The following is a 16515-nucleotide window of genomic DNA, read 5'->3' on the forward strand; positions in this document are numbered from 1 at the left end:
ACAGGTGTAGGACCGTGAATCCTTCGTCGGTAGTGAACATCCAGAACTGAAACCGAGTAAGGCCTCCAGGCTAAACATTCGACATCTTCGACAGGTTGCCGATGATGCAACCGGCTAGTCCGTCCAGCTCTGCGGTCAGCCCCTGGCTTACTCCATGTCTCTTGCCATCACCAGCTCTTTCTCTATCATCGTGTTATTCCAGCGCATGCGTATTACCGGAAGTGACTTTTCGGGAGTCATGAATACCTATTGATGAGTGAATGGTGCCCATACATGTAAGAGACTGGTTGGAGAGCGTGGAGCACGATCAAACAAAACTGCCGCAGCAAATGGGTCGAACATGTAGAGAACAAATCCGTTCGTGTTGAACTGCTGCCATTGGTATGCGCGATGTGCGCCGCTACTACTGACAAGCACGCGCGTGATGGATGGTGTTGAGTGTTGGAAGTAAGCTGTATTATTCGGAAGGAGCGATGACACTCGAGCTCTAGTTAGCGACTTTTCACGACCGATGTGCCACCATGCCTCTACGCCATCGCGACGTACTCTTTAAGCTGGTCTCAACCACTAAAATGCATTCTCGAGGCGATGCAATTGATGCGACATTCAAGGACAACGCGTAAACCTTGTTCGCGACGGTCGTCCTTGCACCTGCCGCGACACTGAATACTCGCGACGTCGCGACGCGAACGCCGGTCTCCAAGCAAGCTTCGCGCATCCCGCATCGACTGCGATCATTGCCAAAGCCCAATCGGGGCTCCAGAATGTCACTTGTCAAAGCAGCGCAAATTTGGACAGAATAGGGCTCATTCGCACGCGCCCGCTTTTGTGTTGATACGTCATGTTCGGAACGCGTTGTACCTGGGCATCGTGAGTTCCTTCCCGATCGCGCGAGCCAATGCACGTTTTCGCGCAAGCTGGGGCATCGGATCCGCAGAAGACCCCGCAACACTAGCGCAAGCAGTCTCATCTACCATCCAGGAAGCCTCACCATCATCCTGGACATCGTTGAAAGCTTTACGACTTTTGATCACTATTCGTTCAATATGGCAAACAGCGAGCCTACGATACTTATCATAGGCGCTGGTACCTTTGGCGCGTCTACGGCCTACCATTTGGGTAAACAATACAAAGATCCATCGCGAATTACTATCGTCGACCGTTGGGATAGCAATACATCCCTAAAGCAAAAGCAAGCGGCAGCCATCGACACTAATCGCATTATTCGTACCGACTACGAGTCACATCTTTACTGCAATCTTGCCAATGAAGCCATTCATTTTTGGTTCTGGAGCATAGCAGTACAGGGGCATTTCCACAAAACCGGTTGGGTCGTTTTAGACAAAAAGAACGGTACTTTTGGCGACGCGATTAGAAAAACATTCGTTGAGAGGGGGGGCGACTACACGCGCGATCTAGAACCGCAAGAGCTGGACAAGTACGCTGTGACGAAAGGCATCAAGGCTGCAGAATATGGAAAGGGCTACTTCAATCGTGAAGCCGGCTGGTGCGACGCGGAAAAAGCAACACAAAGCTTCACGAAGGTTGCATTGGAGCTAGGAGTCAAGAGGGTGACTGGAGACGTGCAAGAGTTATTGCTGAGCGCCGACCAACGCAGCCTAGCAGGTGTAAAGCTGAGAGATGGTCAAATTCTGAAAGCCGACAAGATCGTATTGGCAGCAGGAGCATGGACCAGCTCTTTGATGTCGCCGATCGAGGATGCTTTGAAGATCCAGGAACAAGACCGCATCGAGCGCCAGATCACCGCTGTAGGACGGGTCTCTGCTTACTATACACTGAACGAACAAGACACTCAGAGCATGATCGACGAAACAGTACCTGTAATCGTCATTGGCGGAGAGGTCGACATCATCCCACCCTCGCAACCGAACCGAACGCTGAAAATCAACGACATCAAGACAGAAATCATCAACACGGTTACGACCCCTTCTGGTCATAATATCACTATGCCATCTCGAAGAAACCAGAACGATGTCCCTGAGAGACTCAAGCGTGAAAGCGCACAAATTATGCACGGTGCTATGCCAGATTGGACACGAAGCAAGCAACCAGACCGATGGCGAATTTGCTACGACGCCGTTACGCCAACCGAAGACTGGCTAATGTGTCGACATCCTCACAAAAGTCTCGCCAACTTGTACCTCGCCGTTGGCGGTAGCTTCCACTCGTACAAGTAAGTGACTTTAGCCTTCATCTCAAGAATGCAATGCTAATCAACTTCTCAGATTCCTCCCCGTCGCTGGCGCATATATGTGCAACGTACTAAGTGGTAAGGGCAACGGTGAGGAGAAGGATACGGCCTGGAAGTGGAAGAGCGCGGAAGAACTGTCATGTCGCAAGGGCAAGGAATTTGGTGAAAGCCCCAGAGATTGCGATAAGAAAGAGTTGAGTGAATATGAGGAGGGCGCAGCATCAAAGTTATGATCGTTAAGAAGCATTACAATTAAGTTTACTCAGCATCATACATCGCAATCGACTGAGGCTTCGTGAATCCCACGCTAAATGACACTGTTCATTCGCCATTATTAACGACAACGAACGGGCTCTTAGTCTCTTGGTCTCTCCCATTCACACGAGGGTCGTATCATTCTGGTATTACTGGCAATGCGATGATCGTCAGTGGCTCGCCATATTTGCCATGTCTCGACCACCCGCTTGCTTCACTCGGGCTCCATTTGCCTTCGAAGGACAAGCGACTGCTGGTAAAATGTTGATATAATGAAGCTTGGGTCGCTTTCATGCGGATCGCAGCCTTTCTTGTTGATATGAGTGAAAGAGGGTTGAATGTCGCCTTGGTGGCGCGATCTGGTATAGAACTCCCAAGGCGCATATATACGCAGCTACCCTAGCATGGAAGTGTTCACACTGTCACTCCACAGCAGCGTAGTCACCCAACTCGCGGGCACACCAGACTACGCTATTCCTTCTGTAACGTGTCACACTATCCTCCAACGCACAGTTTAAGACATGTCTTCCAGCGAACACCCTGTCGCTAGTAACGACAACAGTGACAAAGATTGCGCCATTCTTAAGCCCAGCGAAGGCACCTGTGGAATTTTACCCGACACCGATAAAGACGTCGTCACCGTAGACGAAGAGATCGCCGAGGATCAAGAAATGGAAGACAGCTACGTGTTCGTAGAAGCCGACTACCATTCCTACAGCGATGTCGCATCTTCTGTCACCGAAGGCTCGAGTTCGGAGCGTGAGCTCTCAGAGCGTGAAGAGCAAGAACATGCAAAGTCCAAGAGTGACGCTGACAAGATGGAAGAGCAGAATGGTGGTGTCAGGAAGGGGTTTGTCAAGGGAACGGCGGAGAAGAAGAGTTCCACTGGTGAAGGTAGTAGTGGCAAGGATAATGGAGAAGATTTGCCAGATTTCGTGAAGGTAAGTCAAAGTTCGATAACCACGCATCAAGTTGCTGATGAGAACAGACTGTGTTGTCACTGTTTCTACGCTCGATTTATGGGATTGATCTTGCAGGGTTGAGCAGAGAATCGTGGCGGCGAAAGCCCGACAGGGGAGACGAATAGCAGATAACCGAGTTCAGGAGAAGCGGGAGGCATGAGAGGGGCGTAGTTTGGCATGTTTTGTTTCTTGTTGGCTCCCTACAGCGGCGAGCACGGACGTAGTTACAACTTAACGTCATGGTTTAGAAGGGTACTTCACGAAAGAGAAAGCTCAATTGTACACTGCATATCGCATCATCTTGGCATTGAATCGCGCCTCATGCACTGACCTACTTCCTGTCATGTACCAAGGCGATGGCCGGCCTAGGAAGAACACTGGGCTCTCTACTCCCGTAGTAACTCAACTCCGGTAATACATACAGAGTTGACAGACTTCTCACCACTAGGGTAACCGTCATGCCGCATCCATTGAAACCTCACATGAACGACGACATCAACAGCCAAGAAGACTTCACCCAGCTCGTCGACGGAAAGCAAGTCGTCGCCCTACCCAACGATACTCTGCCGAGGCACCCTGATGGCAGCTACGTGTTCGTTCGTGACGAGACTGCTAAAACCATCGAAGTAAGCATACAAGCACCCTTCAAAGCTTAATCATGCATACTAACGCTTCCGCTTAGGACAAAAACGACCAAGACATCATCGCCTACTACGCCAAAATCCTCGCCATCGAAACAAAATCCAGACCCCATCCTAGCCTAACATCCAATGCAATCATTGACGGCCTGGATACCCTCCGCATCTGCTCCAAGATCTTCGCCGATAACCCAACTAAGCCATCTTTCGTCGCGGAATACTTGCACATGCTAGCGCCGCAACACCAACTCAGTCTGTCCATCGTGCTGTCAATCATCCTCGATACCGACGATTGGATGGAACTAGAGCGCCAAGTCGTCCGCGACGAGGAGTTCGAGATCTCAGTCGTGATTTGGGCGCTGAAGCTTGGGCCTGAAGGGCTTATGCTGGGCAGGGTGGAGGGCAAAAGCGAGATGCAGATTTTGTTGGGGGCAGAGGAGGCGTGGATTGTGGTGAATGAGGGTAAGGTGGAGTATGAGGAAAAGAAGATGGAGCTTATGCGGGTTGCTGCAGAGGTGACGATGTGGGGGAGGGGCGCGGCTGGGATGTTTGCTAAGAAGGGTCGGACTGAAGATGACGACTGAAGGGTCGATGGGACTTCTACGCCAGGGAAAACATGTGCGTCTCGGCACTGGTCATGTCTGACATTTGGTCTTGATATTTGCCTCGGTCGAGGAAGCGTGTAGGATCGAGTTTTACCTTTGCTTGGAGGTCAGCTTGCGTTCGAACAATTGCTGTAGCCTGTAGCCAACAAAGATACCCACAGACATATATTCTCCGAGTACGCTTAATCACGTTCTTCTGCTGTGGCCTGAATGGTTGTACAAGTGAGCGCTTGGCCTGGTGATCTGCACACTGCGAGAGGGTGCGATGCACACATTCACCGCACCCTTCTCCTTATGGAAGAAAGCCCCAAGTCCACGGACCTGTTCCAGACCCACTTATTAAATGGCATTCCCTAGCTGTATTCTCCCCTTCTTGTGCTATATAAAACGTCAGACTCACATCTCCGCGCCCTGATTCTAAACACGCCTCAACTTTCTTCATAAAGTATAGTGACAACCAACTCACACTCGCGACGAATATGCCTTCCTCCCAAATTCCAGAGACTGCTGATAGCGTCAGTAGCAAGGGCCCTATGAATATCGCCGACGACGTGGAAGACACGGACGACTTCGTCCTCGTATCCCCCGGCGACTACCCAGAGGTATTCACACCATCCTCTACTGCTGCGAAAGATGTCTGGACCGAGATCATCAAGATCACCCGCACTGAGGATAGTCTCTTCGAGAAGGTCAGCACTACTCTCTTTGGACGTTGAAGCCTTCCAACTGACATAATACAGGGCGAAAAGCACGTCACCGCCGTCGAGAACTGCCGGTATCACCTCCGCCCCTCCGAGTGCCGTAAGACCTGCAACAGCACATTCAAATGCTATGCTTGCCTGTCACTCATCGCCGGCCTCGAGACTCTCGCCAACTGCGCCTGGGAATGGTCCAACGAGAGCAAGCCGTTCCAAAACAACATCAGCAACATCATGCACTGTCTGCACCGCCTCCCCTTTCATTTCCAGGAAGGTCTCTACAGCGTCATTGAAGCTGTAATGGACCACGAAGAGAACTGGCCGACGGCAGACCGAGATAACTACGAGTTGTGGGGGTTCAAGATCTCTGCTGCTTTATGGATACTTCGCCTGGGTGTTCACGGTTTGGCGTGGGCGCTGGAGGAGGGCAAGGAGTGGCGCCTTGTGCTGGCTGAGACGGAGCGGTCGTGGTACGAGGGACTTGTCGTTGCTGACGAGTACGAGGAGGCTATTGAGGAGACGAAGCGCTTTACCAAGGCTTTCCGCAAGTGGGGTGCGAGCGTTGATGCTGAGCGGCGCGCTCGGTCTTCTGCTTAGTCCATCACGAGGTAGCAAATAGCAAGTGTTGAATTATAATATATTCTTACTCACAACGCACCAATAACATCATCTACTCCTTCACCTTGATGACAACCTTTCCAAAGTGTCCTCCGCTGAAAAGGTACTTGATCGCTTGATCCGCCTCTTCGAACTTCCAAACACGGTCGACCACTGGCTTAATCTTCTTCTCGTCGTAGAACTTGAGCATTCTCTCGAGCTCAGTCCTAGGACCGTTCACAATGCCCTTGAGTGTGACATTCCTCTTCAGACACAGCAGGTTCGTGTTTGTCCTGTCGCCAGCTTCGTCTTGCTTGCCGGACAGGTAGCCGATGCAAGAGATCAATCCGCCGAAGCGTACACACTCGAATGATTTGCGGAGCGTTTGCGCACCACCGACTTCGATGATAATGTCGGCGCCTTCGTCGGAGGTAGCGGAAAGGACTGCGTTCTCCCAGTCGGGAGTGTTGCGGTAGTTGATGGTTGTCTTCGCACCGAGCTTGGACGCACGCTGGAGCTTCTCGTCGGAGGAAGATGTGACGATGGCATCTGCGCCTGCTGCGGATGCGATCTGGGCTGCAGAGATGCTTACACCGCCAGTACCCTGGCACAGGATCTTCTCGCCCGGTCCGATGATCTCGCCATTTGGTCGCATACAATTCAAGCTCATCCAGGCGGTTACAGCTGCGATTGGCAAGCAAGCCGCTTCGTCATCGGATAAATAATCTGGTATCTTGACAACGCCATACGTGGGGAACACGCGGTACTGCGTCAACACGCCAGGAGCAGGTCCACCTAGGCCACCCGCGATGTCTGAGGCCTTGATTTGACCGCTGAGATGCTTCGGCGCAAATGTACTGATGACCCGGTCGCCTTCCTTGAGCTGGAAAGCTGGGTTCTTGTAGGGGTCGGAAGTGTTGTTGGAGACTGGGCCAACCGCAACGACTACACCGCACATGTCGCTGCATGGGACAATAGCGGGGGGATGTTCTACGGACTTGTGGTGGTTGTAAAGCCCCATGGCGACTGTCCACGTATTTAGCGTTGTTCAAATGGCCGTCTGGACCCTGCCACAAAAGTAGGTGTGACCACATCCCACTGTACGTACCTTCGGTATCCCTGTAGTTCAGACTCACGGAATGGACTTCAACCAACACCTCGTCTTCGCCAGGGGTTGGGCATTCCGCCTCGCCCATCCTGAGCTTATCGAGCCCGTCCTGGCCCGTGAGCCATTGCTTGATCTTTTGTGGAGGCGTCATCTCGAGATCTCGAACTGAAAGTTGAAACAGAGTCGAAAGCTTTAGGGGTGCCGAATCTAAGGTTTACAGTTGACGTAGATGTCGTGTTCTTAACGTCCCTGGTTTTGCGCTGGGAAAATAATCCAGAAATTTCGCTCAGCCAGTCTCGGCGGTCTTGGGAGAAGGGTGGGGTGGGCATCCCGGGCAGTATCGTCTACTTAAGGCCTGGATTTGCTATGTAAGCTGCAAGAAATGCAGATGGTGGATCTCGAGCAGCGGGCAGAAAACCGCCGAAAGGTGTGGGGATGGGCATTATTTCTATGTGTCGTTGCGATGACGATAGGGTGCTCACGGCTGGTCATCGAGGTGTTCGTGAGGAGCGTCACCGCATTGGCCGTCTTCGCCCGATGAGCCGAGGTAGGCAGGGTGTTGTCGGAAAGCGCGAGCCGATGCCAGCCTACAACACCAAGACCTTTCTCACGAGATTCAGGAGCGCATGGAAGAAGCCACCGACAACTTCATTCTTCAATTCTTGCACATCGCGCACGGGGCTGTCTGCTAGGGTGAAACCTGGATCTTGCCAGATGATGCAGCATCCCTGATGACGCGCTACGATCGATCGACCCCGGAAAGCGGGAAGTCTCAGGGGTACCGTCTGGAACAAGGCCATGACGATGCTGGTGACCACTAGATCGGACAATAACATGCGATCGGGGAAAATGACATGCGATCGTTCCGGAACGTCTTATTTTATTATTGTATTGAAACTGCGCACGGCTCGTGGGGTTCAGGTACGATATTGGAGCTGCCACGCGACTTAGCGCGTGTGGGATGGGAAGAGAGCATGACGACATGCGATACTGTGATATAAACGCGACGCGACCCTCTGGAAAGTAGGCCAGCATCTCATCCACAGCAGCACATCGCATCAACATCCTCAAGATCTCCAACATCTTCACCCCTTCAACAACATGAGGCCCCAGCTATACTACTCTGCGAGCCAGGAGGCCGTCCCTCCACCACTCAACAACTTCTTGAGCCCCGAGTTTGCGCCAGCCCTCACTGTGATGGAGCAGTTCGAAGCGGACCTTTTGCGCATGGACGAAGAGCACCTCCAGCATCGCGAGCGAGCTGTACCCGAAGTCCCCTCACCATCCCCATTCCCTGACGATGGACTCTCAAGCGACTCCACTCTATTCGGCAGAGTGAGGACATTGTACCGACGATTCTCAAGTTTCTCTCAACGCAGCGGCAGCCGTGCGAGCGACGCCAGTCTCTGAAAACAAAACATGATATCGTCATGCAGGTACAAGCGTTCGCATAGTCGCACGCACTAGTCGCTGTCCTGTCCCCATCGACCCGGGCCGCCCTTCAAAGCCATGCGCTATGGCCACCACAATCTCATTCCCGGATCGAACAAGTATCGACAGGCAGCATCAACTATACGAAATCGCATCATGAATGCGCTCAGCCCGGCAAGCCTCAACTCAAAGGCAGATGCATAGATTGCACACCGAGCTACCGCCAGCCCGCGACCCGTGTCATGACATGGACCATTGATCCCGCCAGCCGCCGCCGCTAGTCGGCTGTCCCGCGGTGTCGATATCGATCGCGGCTCGGGAACCCGAGGCCCGGGTGGAAGAGCGGTTGGTTGAGAGGAAGGTCAATGACGTTGACACAGTCGATCTGTCTCGTCACGATTAACACACGTGCTTCAGTGCAGGCAATCTCCTTATTGGCTATCAAGGAGTTATAGTCGAGCGTCGGGCTGGTCCTGATACCTCCCGCTCTGCTCTTGCGCCCAGCATGGGCCTGGCTAACCGCCACGCCATTCGGAGAGCTCAACATGGCCTGAAGTGGAGTTTGAGAATTTTGACTTGGGATGTTGGTTTCTAATAGTGTACGCACCGTTTAAGATGCATGAACGTTGGCTGGATGTGTTCAGTGTTATAATGTCTAATTACCATTCCAATTTCAACCTAGGCGGCATCTTCTGATACCTCTTGGAACGCCGTCGCAATCACTTTACTGTTCACTATGAATCGCGCGACGCGAGATAGATTACCGTTCTGGTTCAATGTTGTAATCCGCTGCTCGAGCGAGCGTATTGCGCTTTCCGGCCCATGAAGACGTGATGACCGCGACGTGCTATGTGAGCGCATCGGCATCAGGTAACTCCGCCGATCGCCGTGAGCGTCCAGTGATAGTCAGGTTCGGTGGGATAGTGGTGAACGCAATGTACGCAAAGCCCGCAAAATACTCAATCAATGTGAAGGCTTTTCATACACCTCAACATCAATGATTGAACTAGCTGAGGCTCGCAGCAGTCGTGATCGCGAGTTAGCTGTCATTACGTATGCCAAGGCGCTAGGGCTATCTTATCGATTGGCAAACCTCCCGACGTCCCGTCCCCTTTCCTGTCCACAGCTGTCTCTGTCGTCACATTTGCCGACTACAGCTTTCTCATTTAGACCAAGCCGTTCAATTGCGTGCGCTGCTACAAAACAAACGATCAAAAATCTGTGGTTATGCAAAGTTCCTCCATTTTCACACTCTCACCTTTTTCCAAGCTTATGTCCTGCACGGCAGCAGCATATACACTTCCGTTATCGTACGGCCATTTGCGTGCCTTACCAACTCTTCATTCATAAGTCAGTCCCGAGCCAAAGAAATGGTGCCGCGCTTCAATACTTTGCTGCGAGACGTAGGTAAAGTTCGAGGATGGTCGCTTGCGCGAGGAAGCAGAAAGCGCGATTATGAAATTCACCAGCCAAGCTTTTGCGATATATTTCATTGATCCACACAATGACTCTGGTACCCGGCTTCCATACTCTTAACGAGAAACCGAACCGACTGCTTGTGGTATATCGGAAGCCCCAGGTTGCAGGAGAGGTACGCAGCATTCACCTCGTGCAGCAGCGGAGCGCGGTCATTCCCTCGCGTTGCCCTAGCAAGGCGGTATCGCAGGCACCGCCAAGCGATGAGCTTTCACATGGTCACGTCGCTATGTGGCATTGTGCGTCAGGCACTCTCAGGTCAGTCACATGTACTTGGCTGAGAAGGTTTCTTGCGCGCAAATTACGTGGACACTATCCGCATAGTGAAGAGAAGCGACCGAGATGACCACATCATTCGAAAGACGTCGATAGAAGGACCTAGTTGAGCGCGCGCGAGGAGAAATTGTCGTACCCTTTTACCTTTGTCCGCCTGGGACATTGTCGGGTGGGCTTGCTTACACTGTTGCTGGCTTTGTTGATCCGCGCACAACTTTGGTTCACTTTCAAAGGACACCAAACGCGCAAGATGTATTTCTACACTGTGCGATCTAGATGTCAAAGCGCCCTCCTCACGCCCCAGAACGACCTTTCACGCGTAGCCTTACAATGGCCGCGCCCCGTCCTCCTACTTATTGCGCCCCGTCTCCCACTGCAATTATGTCTTCCCAATCCAGACGCGCGTCAACTCTCTACCAGTGCGCCACTCCCACCCCGCAAAGCAAGGTTTTCGCTCCCTCCTCTGCCACCCGACTCAACAACTCTACACGCGACCCCATCCAATTGCTCTTGAAACCTGTCTGTGCTTTCGATACAACTACTCCACCACCTGGCTCGATCCAATACACCAATACGCAACTGACTCATCCCGACATGTCAAAGCAGCCCGCCGATTCGAAGCTCGGGCAGAGTGTGACTCCCAAAACGCCGAGGAAAGTGAAGAAGGCTGTTAGTTTTGAAGCGGCGTCTGCGAGTGCGAAAGACGAATCCAGTGCCTCTGATGCTGCCGCGCCCGTCGAAGAGCAGGAAGGAGGACCCACAGATGAGGACGAGTCAGAATCAGAAGAAGCCGCTCCTACCCCGAAACCCAGGAAGGGCGCAAAAGCCGCTGCCCCCAAGAAGTCCAGGAAGACCGCAGCACCTAAGGAACCCGCCGCCACGGAGCCAAAGGCCAAGCCAAAAAAGCCGCCCGTCGGAGAAGGCTTCGATTCCTACACCCATAGTATTGTCATTCCTCCGACGGACCAATGGAGCAAGTTCTGGGGTGTAAAGCCTGTGTCAGGTGATCCTCGGCCCAGCCCTAAACAGCCTTCCGCCCGTGAGAGCATGGGTCAGACTGAGCCTCCCATGTGGGAGAATCGTGGCTTCCGGTACAAGCGCGGTTCGCGCGACACAAAGCACAATTTCCAGGTTGAGCCGGACAACATTGATCAGCTCCCTCAGGATAAGAACCAAGAAGACCTACTTGCCATCCCACTCATGGACATGCGGTTGAAGGATAAGAACGAACCTACATCCCACAAGAGAGAGCCGGTCATCTACTGCTATAACAAGGTACCAAAAGACTGGAATGACAAGCAAACAGTCAAGGCTCTTAACGACCGCCGTTACCAGGGTATTGATCGCGTGACCATTGATCCACCGTGGTCGGAAATCGAGCGAGAATATCTGGCTTCCCTCATGCGGGACAATCCCGACGCATCCATTTGGGAGTTGACTGAGCTTCACAACGATCGCTTCAAGGGCAAGGACTTCAGGGAAGCCACTCCTTTCGGGAAACTCTCTGATGGTCGGACAGTAGAGAGCACTCGCTACCAGTACACATCGTACAAACCATGCTACGATCGTGGCGAAGACCCACCGAATGTAAGATGGCGCGGCGACCCTTCGCCTGAAGCCAAGGCACTCGAAGCGTCGGGGCGCTTGGTGGCCGCCTTTGGGAAGCCGGACAAGGCTCTACTAAAGGAGTACGACAACACCCACGACGGCAACGATGGCGACGACGAGGGTGGTAAGCCTAAGAAGCCAGCCAAGAAGAAGCCGTTGAACAAGAAGAAATCGCAGGCTGCCGTGGAGGAATCGGAAAGTGAAGATGCGTTCGGTAGCCCTCTGGTTCGCAAGCGCCATGGTTCGGAAGACTCTGGAGACCAAGAGCGGCCTGCTAAGAAGTCGAAGACCAAGGTGTTTCCCCCATATGCTGAGCAGCCCGAGCTTGACGAGGAAGAAGAGGATCTTCTTGTCCTGGCCGGCGCCTACGATGATGACGATGGTGATGATTCCTCATCGGTGATATTCGAAGACGACGATGCTGAGCAAGACGAAGAGATGGGAGAGGAAGACTATGACGACGCCGAACAGCAGATGGTCTCAGCCGCGCTCGAAGACTCCGCAGCTGAGGCAGCTCAAGGTCGTCTAATCGAACAGACTGCAATCGAGCAGACTATGATGATTGAAGAGACGCATGCTACTCGTCAGATCGTGGTTGACGAGAACTATAGCGACGAGGAAGAGGCAGAGTAGGTGGAAGGTTCCGTGGAGACATCAATCCCTTCGGCGCAGCAACCGCTTTCCAGATGCATGGACAGACGGTGGCCTATGGGTACTGAGTTGGCCTTTGTATTTTCATTATGTTATATAAGTGCGCATCAGATGGCGCAGTGTCGTTGGGGGGTTGGACGTTATGTGCAGTCGTTGATCTCCTCGTGGAGTAGTACTAATGCGATTTTGGTTTCTGCTTGTTCCAACATTCAATAACCAACAAACCCGCAATTGCTGCTGTTCTGCTTGTTCCGCTTCCGCGTTTTCTTTTTTTCAGTGTTGGATGGTCGTCGCGCGAGGTACCCATCTTCTTCTAGCGCCCGCCACAACATGCTAACGGCTTCCACTCCGCGCTTAGCTGATTGGTCAGTCTTCGGACAAAATCCGGGTGCGTGATGCAACGCGCAGCTCTCAACAGCTGGTTGCACTCCGCAGCTAGTGACACTTCGGAGTCGTCGACACTCCGCAACTTTGTACAAAGGGAAGATACCTCGATTGATTAACATGCATCATCAGCCTGCACTGAAACAACGCCCTCCAACTCAATCATCTTTATTTTCACCTTCCTGATCATGGCTTCTTCATTCCTAGTCGTCGGCGCCACAGGCAACACTGGCCGCAGTGTTGTTGAGACCCTCTCGAACCTCATCAAATCTAGCAAGACGTTCTCCGATTATCGCATCCTCGCCATCACACGATCTGCGAACAGCTCTTCAGCAAAAGCTCTCGCCAAATTCCCCCATGTCGAGATCATCGAATACACCTGGGTCGAGATCACTGCGGAGTGGCTACGCGAACACAATGTCGCCCGCGCATTCATAGCTTCACACAATGAGCCCAACCAATTCGCCGAAGAATCGACATTCCACCTTGCAGCCCGTGACGCTGGCGTCAAGTACGTCGTGCGCATCTCCACGACAGCCGCGAATGTGAAGCCAGACTGCCCTGCCTACTACCCACGTACGCACTGGGCCATTGAAGCTATGCTTGACTCGCCAGCCTACGGAAACATGCACTGGACTTCGCTGCAGCCAAATGTGTTCACGACCTTCTGGCTTATGCCCGCTGCTGAGCTGATCAAGGCTGTTCGCAACGGCGGGAAACAACACACATTGCGCACGATGGCGAGCGCTGATGGGCCGGTCGGCGTCATTGACCCACATGACGTTGGTGTATTTGCTGCGCATCTCCTACTCCAGGAAGACACCTCTGCGCACAACAAGCGCAGGTATGTGCTCAATGGCCCGGAGGACATCACCGGCGACGAAGTTGTAGCAATGGTTGAGAAGCATATCGGCGCCAAGGTTGAGGACGTCAAGTTCAAGGATCTATCGTTCGTAGAAGACATGGTTGCTGCGTCGAACCAGGCAAAGAACGTGATAGGTTCTATCAAGCGTGCTCCGCAATCGGCGTGGAATGGCGAGGCGAAGGCGGAAACGACAAGCAAGGAGGTGCTGGAGATCGCAGCGCCGAAGAGGACGCCTGCTGATGTTATGGCGATGTTGTTGCAGTAAAAGATGTAGCAATTAGACTCAAATGAATTTGTTTTACTGCTACACTATCCCGAAAATGCTCTGAACTTGCTCATAAAAGTCGTTGATCGCCCTGCAACTTCTCGTAATGCTCTTGACACGCAGTTACTCGCTTGCTTGTCCACCAGTCAAGAGCATCAGATGACACTCGGAAGATGCCCCAAACAGTGATGAAATTGGCTTGTCGTACGACCCTGGACAGTACCCAGAGGTTCAAGTAGACACCCCATATAGTCTTTGTATTGAAGAAGACATTGAAGTTTCCGAACATTTGCATGGCCAGGCGACCATTTGCAGGGGTCGGATTCACCGTGCTGTTGATCGCGTAATTAAAGCATCCACCGACTAAGTGAAAGGGTAGACTGTCGAGGAGGAGCACACGTAGGATGTAGTACACCGTTGATACGAATGATTCTTCAGACCCCTTGTTGTTTCCTTCGTTGACAGATCCCAAATGCCAATATACACTCTGATGTCTCGAGACATTAAACGTACGATCGCAGTCTGCAATCCAAGAACGCCACGAAGATTTATCCGATTTCTTGAAGCTTTTGGTAGCGTAGTATTGTCGGTGGTATTCCAGCTCCGAAAGGACGAAGAAGGCAAGCGCAAAGTGTACAGCGCGGTGCTGAATTCCAGTCTCTTCGAAGTTTGGTTCGGCAGTCTTGCCAATAGCGGTCGTAGCTTTGTCGAGGTACAAAAGTATGACTGTAGTGATGACGCAGTATGTTTGGGACGCAGTCATATCGGCTGGGCCAAATCGTGTTCCGAAAGCGACAAAGAGGCCGATGTATGGCGCGCTACCCCAAATCATGACTGTGGGAGTAGACGTCTGCGCGATGAGGGTGGAGAGGTAGACTGCAAACATGCAAAGCGAGACTTGCACGGCGTAGCGACTGGCTGAGACGCACTTCCATCTGCGGTCTGCCATGGCTCTGGTAAGTGAAGGCATGGATAAGAGGTTGTCGTACAATTATGTTGTCCGTAATGAAATTTGCGTTTAATCGATATATTTTTGGGGGGACGTGGGAGAAAACTTCGGAAAAGATAGAGGCTTAAGAAGACTTTGGCGGTACCATGGTAACTTCGCCCCACAGTGCCACACACTGAAGCCGACCCTTGCGAAAAAAAGCCCTGGATGTCTCTTTGAGCTCTTCGTATATTGGTTGCGTCTGAAATGCGATGGCTGTGAGTGGCTCGCTAGGGACTGCTACCTACGAGTCATCGTTAGCATTGCAACTCTTGGTACTCCAATGAAGCAGCCTGAATTCCAAAATTCCGCATCTTCGACTCTCTATAAATGTAGTGCTGGCCCCATCTTCGGTCAGACTGTGCAGCCATGGCTTCCTTACTCACCCTACCCCGAGAGCTTCGTGATGAGATCATCGATTTACTGCTACTTACGCAGAACCCGCAGCCTGTGGATGTATCCGAATTCGACATTTATGAGCCACTTGAACTCTATCAACCTCGGTCGTCTGCCTTTCCTCGCCCCGTCAAGCACCACGCTGCTGGCCTGTGTCAGGCCTCACGTCAACTCCGTGTCGAGGTTCTCCAGCGCTCAGGTTCGCTGCGCGTGGGGTTGCGATATGCGCTCCGAATCGTTATTCATAGGACGGAAACTCGCGAACATGGTTTACGTCTGGAGCCTCGCCTGCGATGGGTTGACACACCCGTTGCCGATGCCACCAACCTCGACAGATTCGATATCTTGTTTGAGTTAAACGACTTGTGGCCCTGGGGATGGGTCATGACCTATAAGGATCGTTCGAAAGTCGGTCGCCTGCTGGATGATGCTATTCACGCAGTCATGTATAGGTATGGACGCACCAACCGCAAGACCACTATCAACAAAGTCAACATCGAAGTCACCGCTAAAGAAAGCTCAGCATTTGCGCGCTCTGGTGAAGGTCTCAAAGGCGACAATGCTTTGGAGAAGCTGGAACGGATCCTTTCTGATGGCGGACAAGAACTTGCGAACTTCTGCATAGCAATGGCTATCAAAAGTGACTGCCTCGGATATGTTAATCTGGTAGAGTATACGGATACACAACCCGTGTCACTTCTTGCACATAGGACGACCAAATATTGGGAACGGATTGGTAGCATTTCCCTGCAAGCCGGTACTGCGGTGCGCAAGAAGACCTGGTATATGGATCGAAAACTTATGGATCGCATGCATAATGTCCAAGATACGAAGTACCACGAGTTCATTGCAGGGCTACTGCTACAAAGAAGTCGTGCTGGCCTGGATCATGAGTCCAAGCTTGCGGAAGATCACTACGAGGATCCCGAAACGGTCATCTTGCAGGGAAGTCGTCATGTACATGCCAAGGGAAACTCTACAGGCGTCCGTATTCACGAGGCTTTGTCTGGCCAGTACCATACGAAGGCGAGGTACTACGGGGCTTCGAAAGGAGAGTCGAGACGGGAATGTTTTCGAGAGGAGTGGAAAGCTTGAATGGG

General features: G+C 52.3%; 8 protein-coding genes across 8 annotated transcripts; 7 read left to right on the forward strand and 1 right to left on the reverse strand.

Moving 5' to 3' along the window:
- Window positions 1–1046: 1046 nt before the first annotated feature.
- J4E84_006350 (uncharacterized protein) lies at window positions 1047–2198 on the forward strand (the record flags this gene model as incomplete). The annotated part of the gene is made up of 1 exon (XM_049388940.1): window positions 1047–2198. The coding sequence occupies one exon, from the start codon at window positions 1047–1049 to the stop codon at window positions 2196–2198; it is 1152 nt and encodes a 383-aa protein (XP_049243214.1).
- Window positions 2199–2988: 790 nt separating this feature from the next.
- J4E84_006351 (uncharacterized protein) lies at window positions 2989–3589 on the forward strand (the record flags this gene model as incomplete). The annotated part of the gene is made up of 2 exons (XM_049388941.1): window positions 2989–3408; window positions 3572–3589. 2 exons carry the CDS (start codon window positions 2989–2991, stop codon window positions 3587–3589), a joined length of 438 nt encoding a protein of 145 aa, XP_049243215.1.
- Window positions 3590–3911: 322 nt separating this feature from the next.
- Window positions 3912–4651, forward strand: J4E84_006352 (uncharacterized protein; the record flags this gene model as incomplete). The annotated part of the gene is made up of 2 exons (XM_049388942.1): window positions 3912–4055; window positions 4112–4651. The coding sequence occupies 2 exons, from the start codon at window positions 3912–3914 to the stop codon at window positions 4649–4651; spliced, it is 684 nt and encodes a 227-aa protein (XP_049243216.1).
- A 500-nt stretch (window positions 4652–5151) lies between these two features.
- Window positions 5152–5967, forward strand: J4E84_006353 (uncharacterized protein; the record flags this gene model as incomplete). The annotated part of the gene is made up of 2 exons (XM_049388943.1): window positions 5152–5361; window positions 5413–5967. The coding sequence occupies 2 exons, from the start codon at window positions 5152–5154 to the stop codon at window positions 5965–5967; spliced, it is 765 nt and encodes a 254-aa protein (XP_049243217.1).
- Window positions 5968–6040: 73 nt separating this feature from the next.
- J4E84_006354 (uncharacterized protein) lies at window positions 6041–7226 on the reverse strand (the record flags this gene model as incomplete). Its single annotated transcript, XM_049388944.1, has 2 exons — window positions 6041–6993; window positions 7076–7226. The coding sequence occupies 2 exons, from the start codon at window positions 7224–7226 to the stop codon at window positions 6041–6043; spliced, it is 1104 nt and encodes a 367-aa protein (XP_049243218.1).
- A 3626-nt stretch (window positions 7227–10852) lies between these two features.
- On the forward strand, window positions 10853–12499 carry J4E84_006355 (uncharacterized protein; the record flags this gene model as incomplete). The annotated part of the gene is made up of 1 exon (XM_049388945.1): window positions 10853–12499. One exon carries the CDS (start codon window positions 10853–10855, stop codon window positions 12497–12499), a length of 1647 nt encoding a protein of 548 aa, XP_049243219.1.
- Window positions 12500–13089: 590 nt separating this feature from the next.
- Window positions 13090–14031, forward strand: J4E84_006356 (uncharacterized protein; the record flags this gene model as incomplete). The annotated part of the gene is made up of 1 exon (XM_049388946.1): window positions 13090–14031. The coding sequence occupies one exon, from the start codon at window positions 13090–13092 to the stop codon at window positions 14029–14031; it is 942 nt and encodes a 313-aa protein (XP_049243220.1).
- A 1357-nt stretch (window positions 14032–15388) lies between these two features.
- J4E84_006357 (uncharacterized protein) lies at window positions 15389–16510 on the forward strand (the record flags this gene model as incomplete). The annotated part of the gene is made up of 1 exon (XM_049388947.1): window positions 15389–16510. One exon carries the CDS (start codon window positions 15389–15391, stop codon window positions 16508–16510), a length of 1122 nt encoding a protein of 373 aa, XP_049243221.1.
- Between the last annotated feature and the right edge of the window lie 5 nt (window positions 16511–16515).

This window comes from Alternaria hordeiaustralica, assembly GCF_023758085.1.
Source record: "Alternaria hordeiaustralica strain BMP 2776 chromosome Unknown scaffold_12, whole genome shotgun sequence".
NCBI lineage: Eukaryota > Fungi > Ascomycota > Dothideomycetes > Pleosporales > Pleosporaceae > Alternaria > Alternaria hordeiaustralica.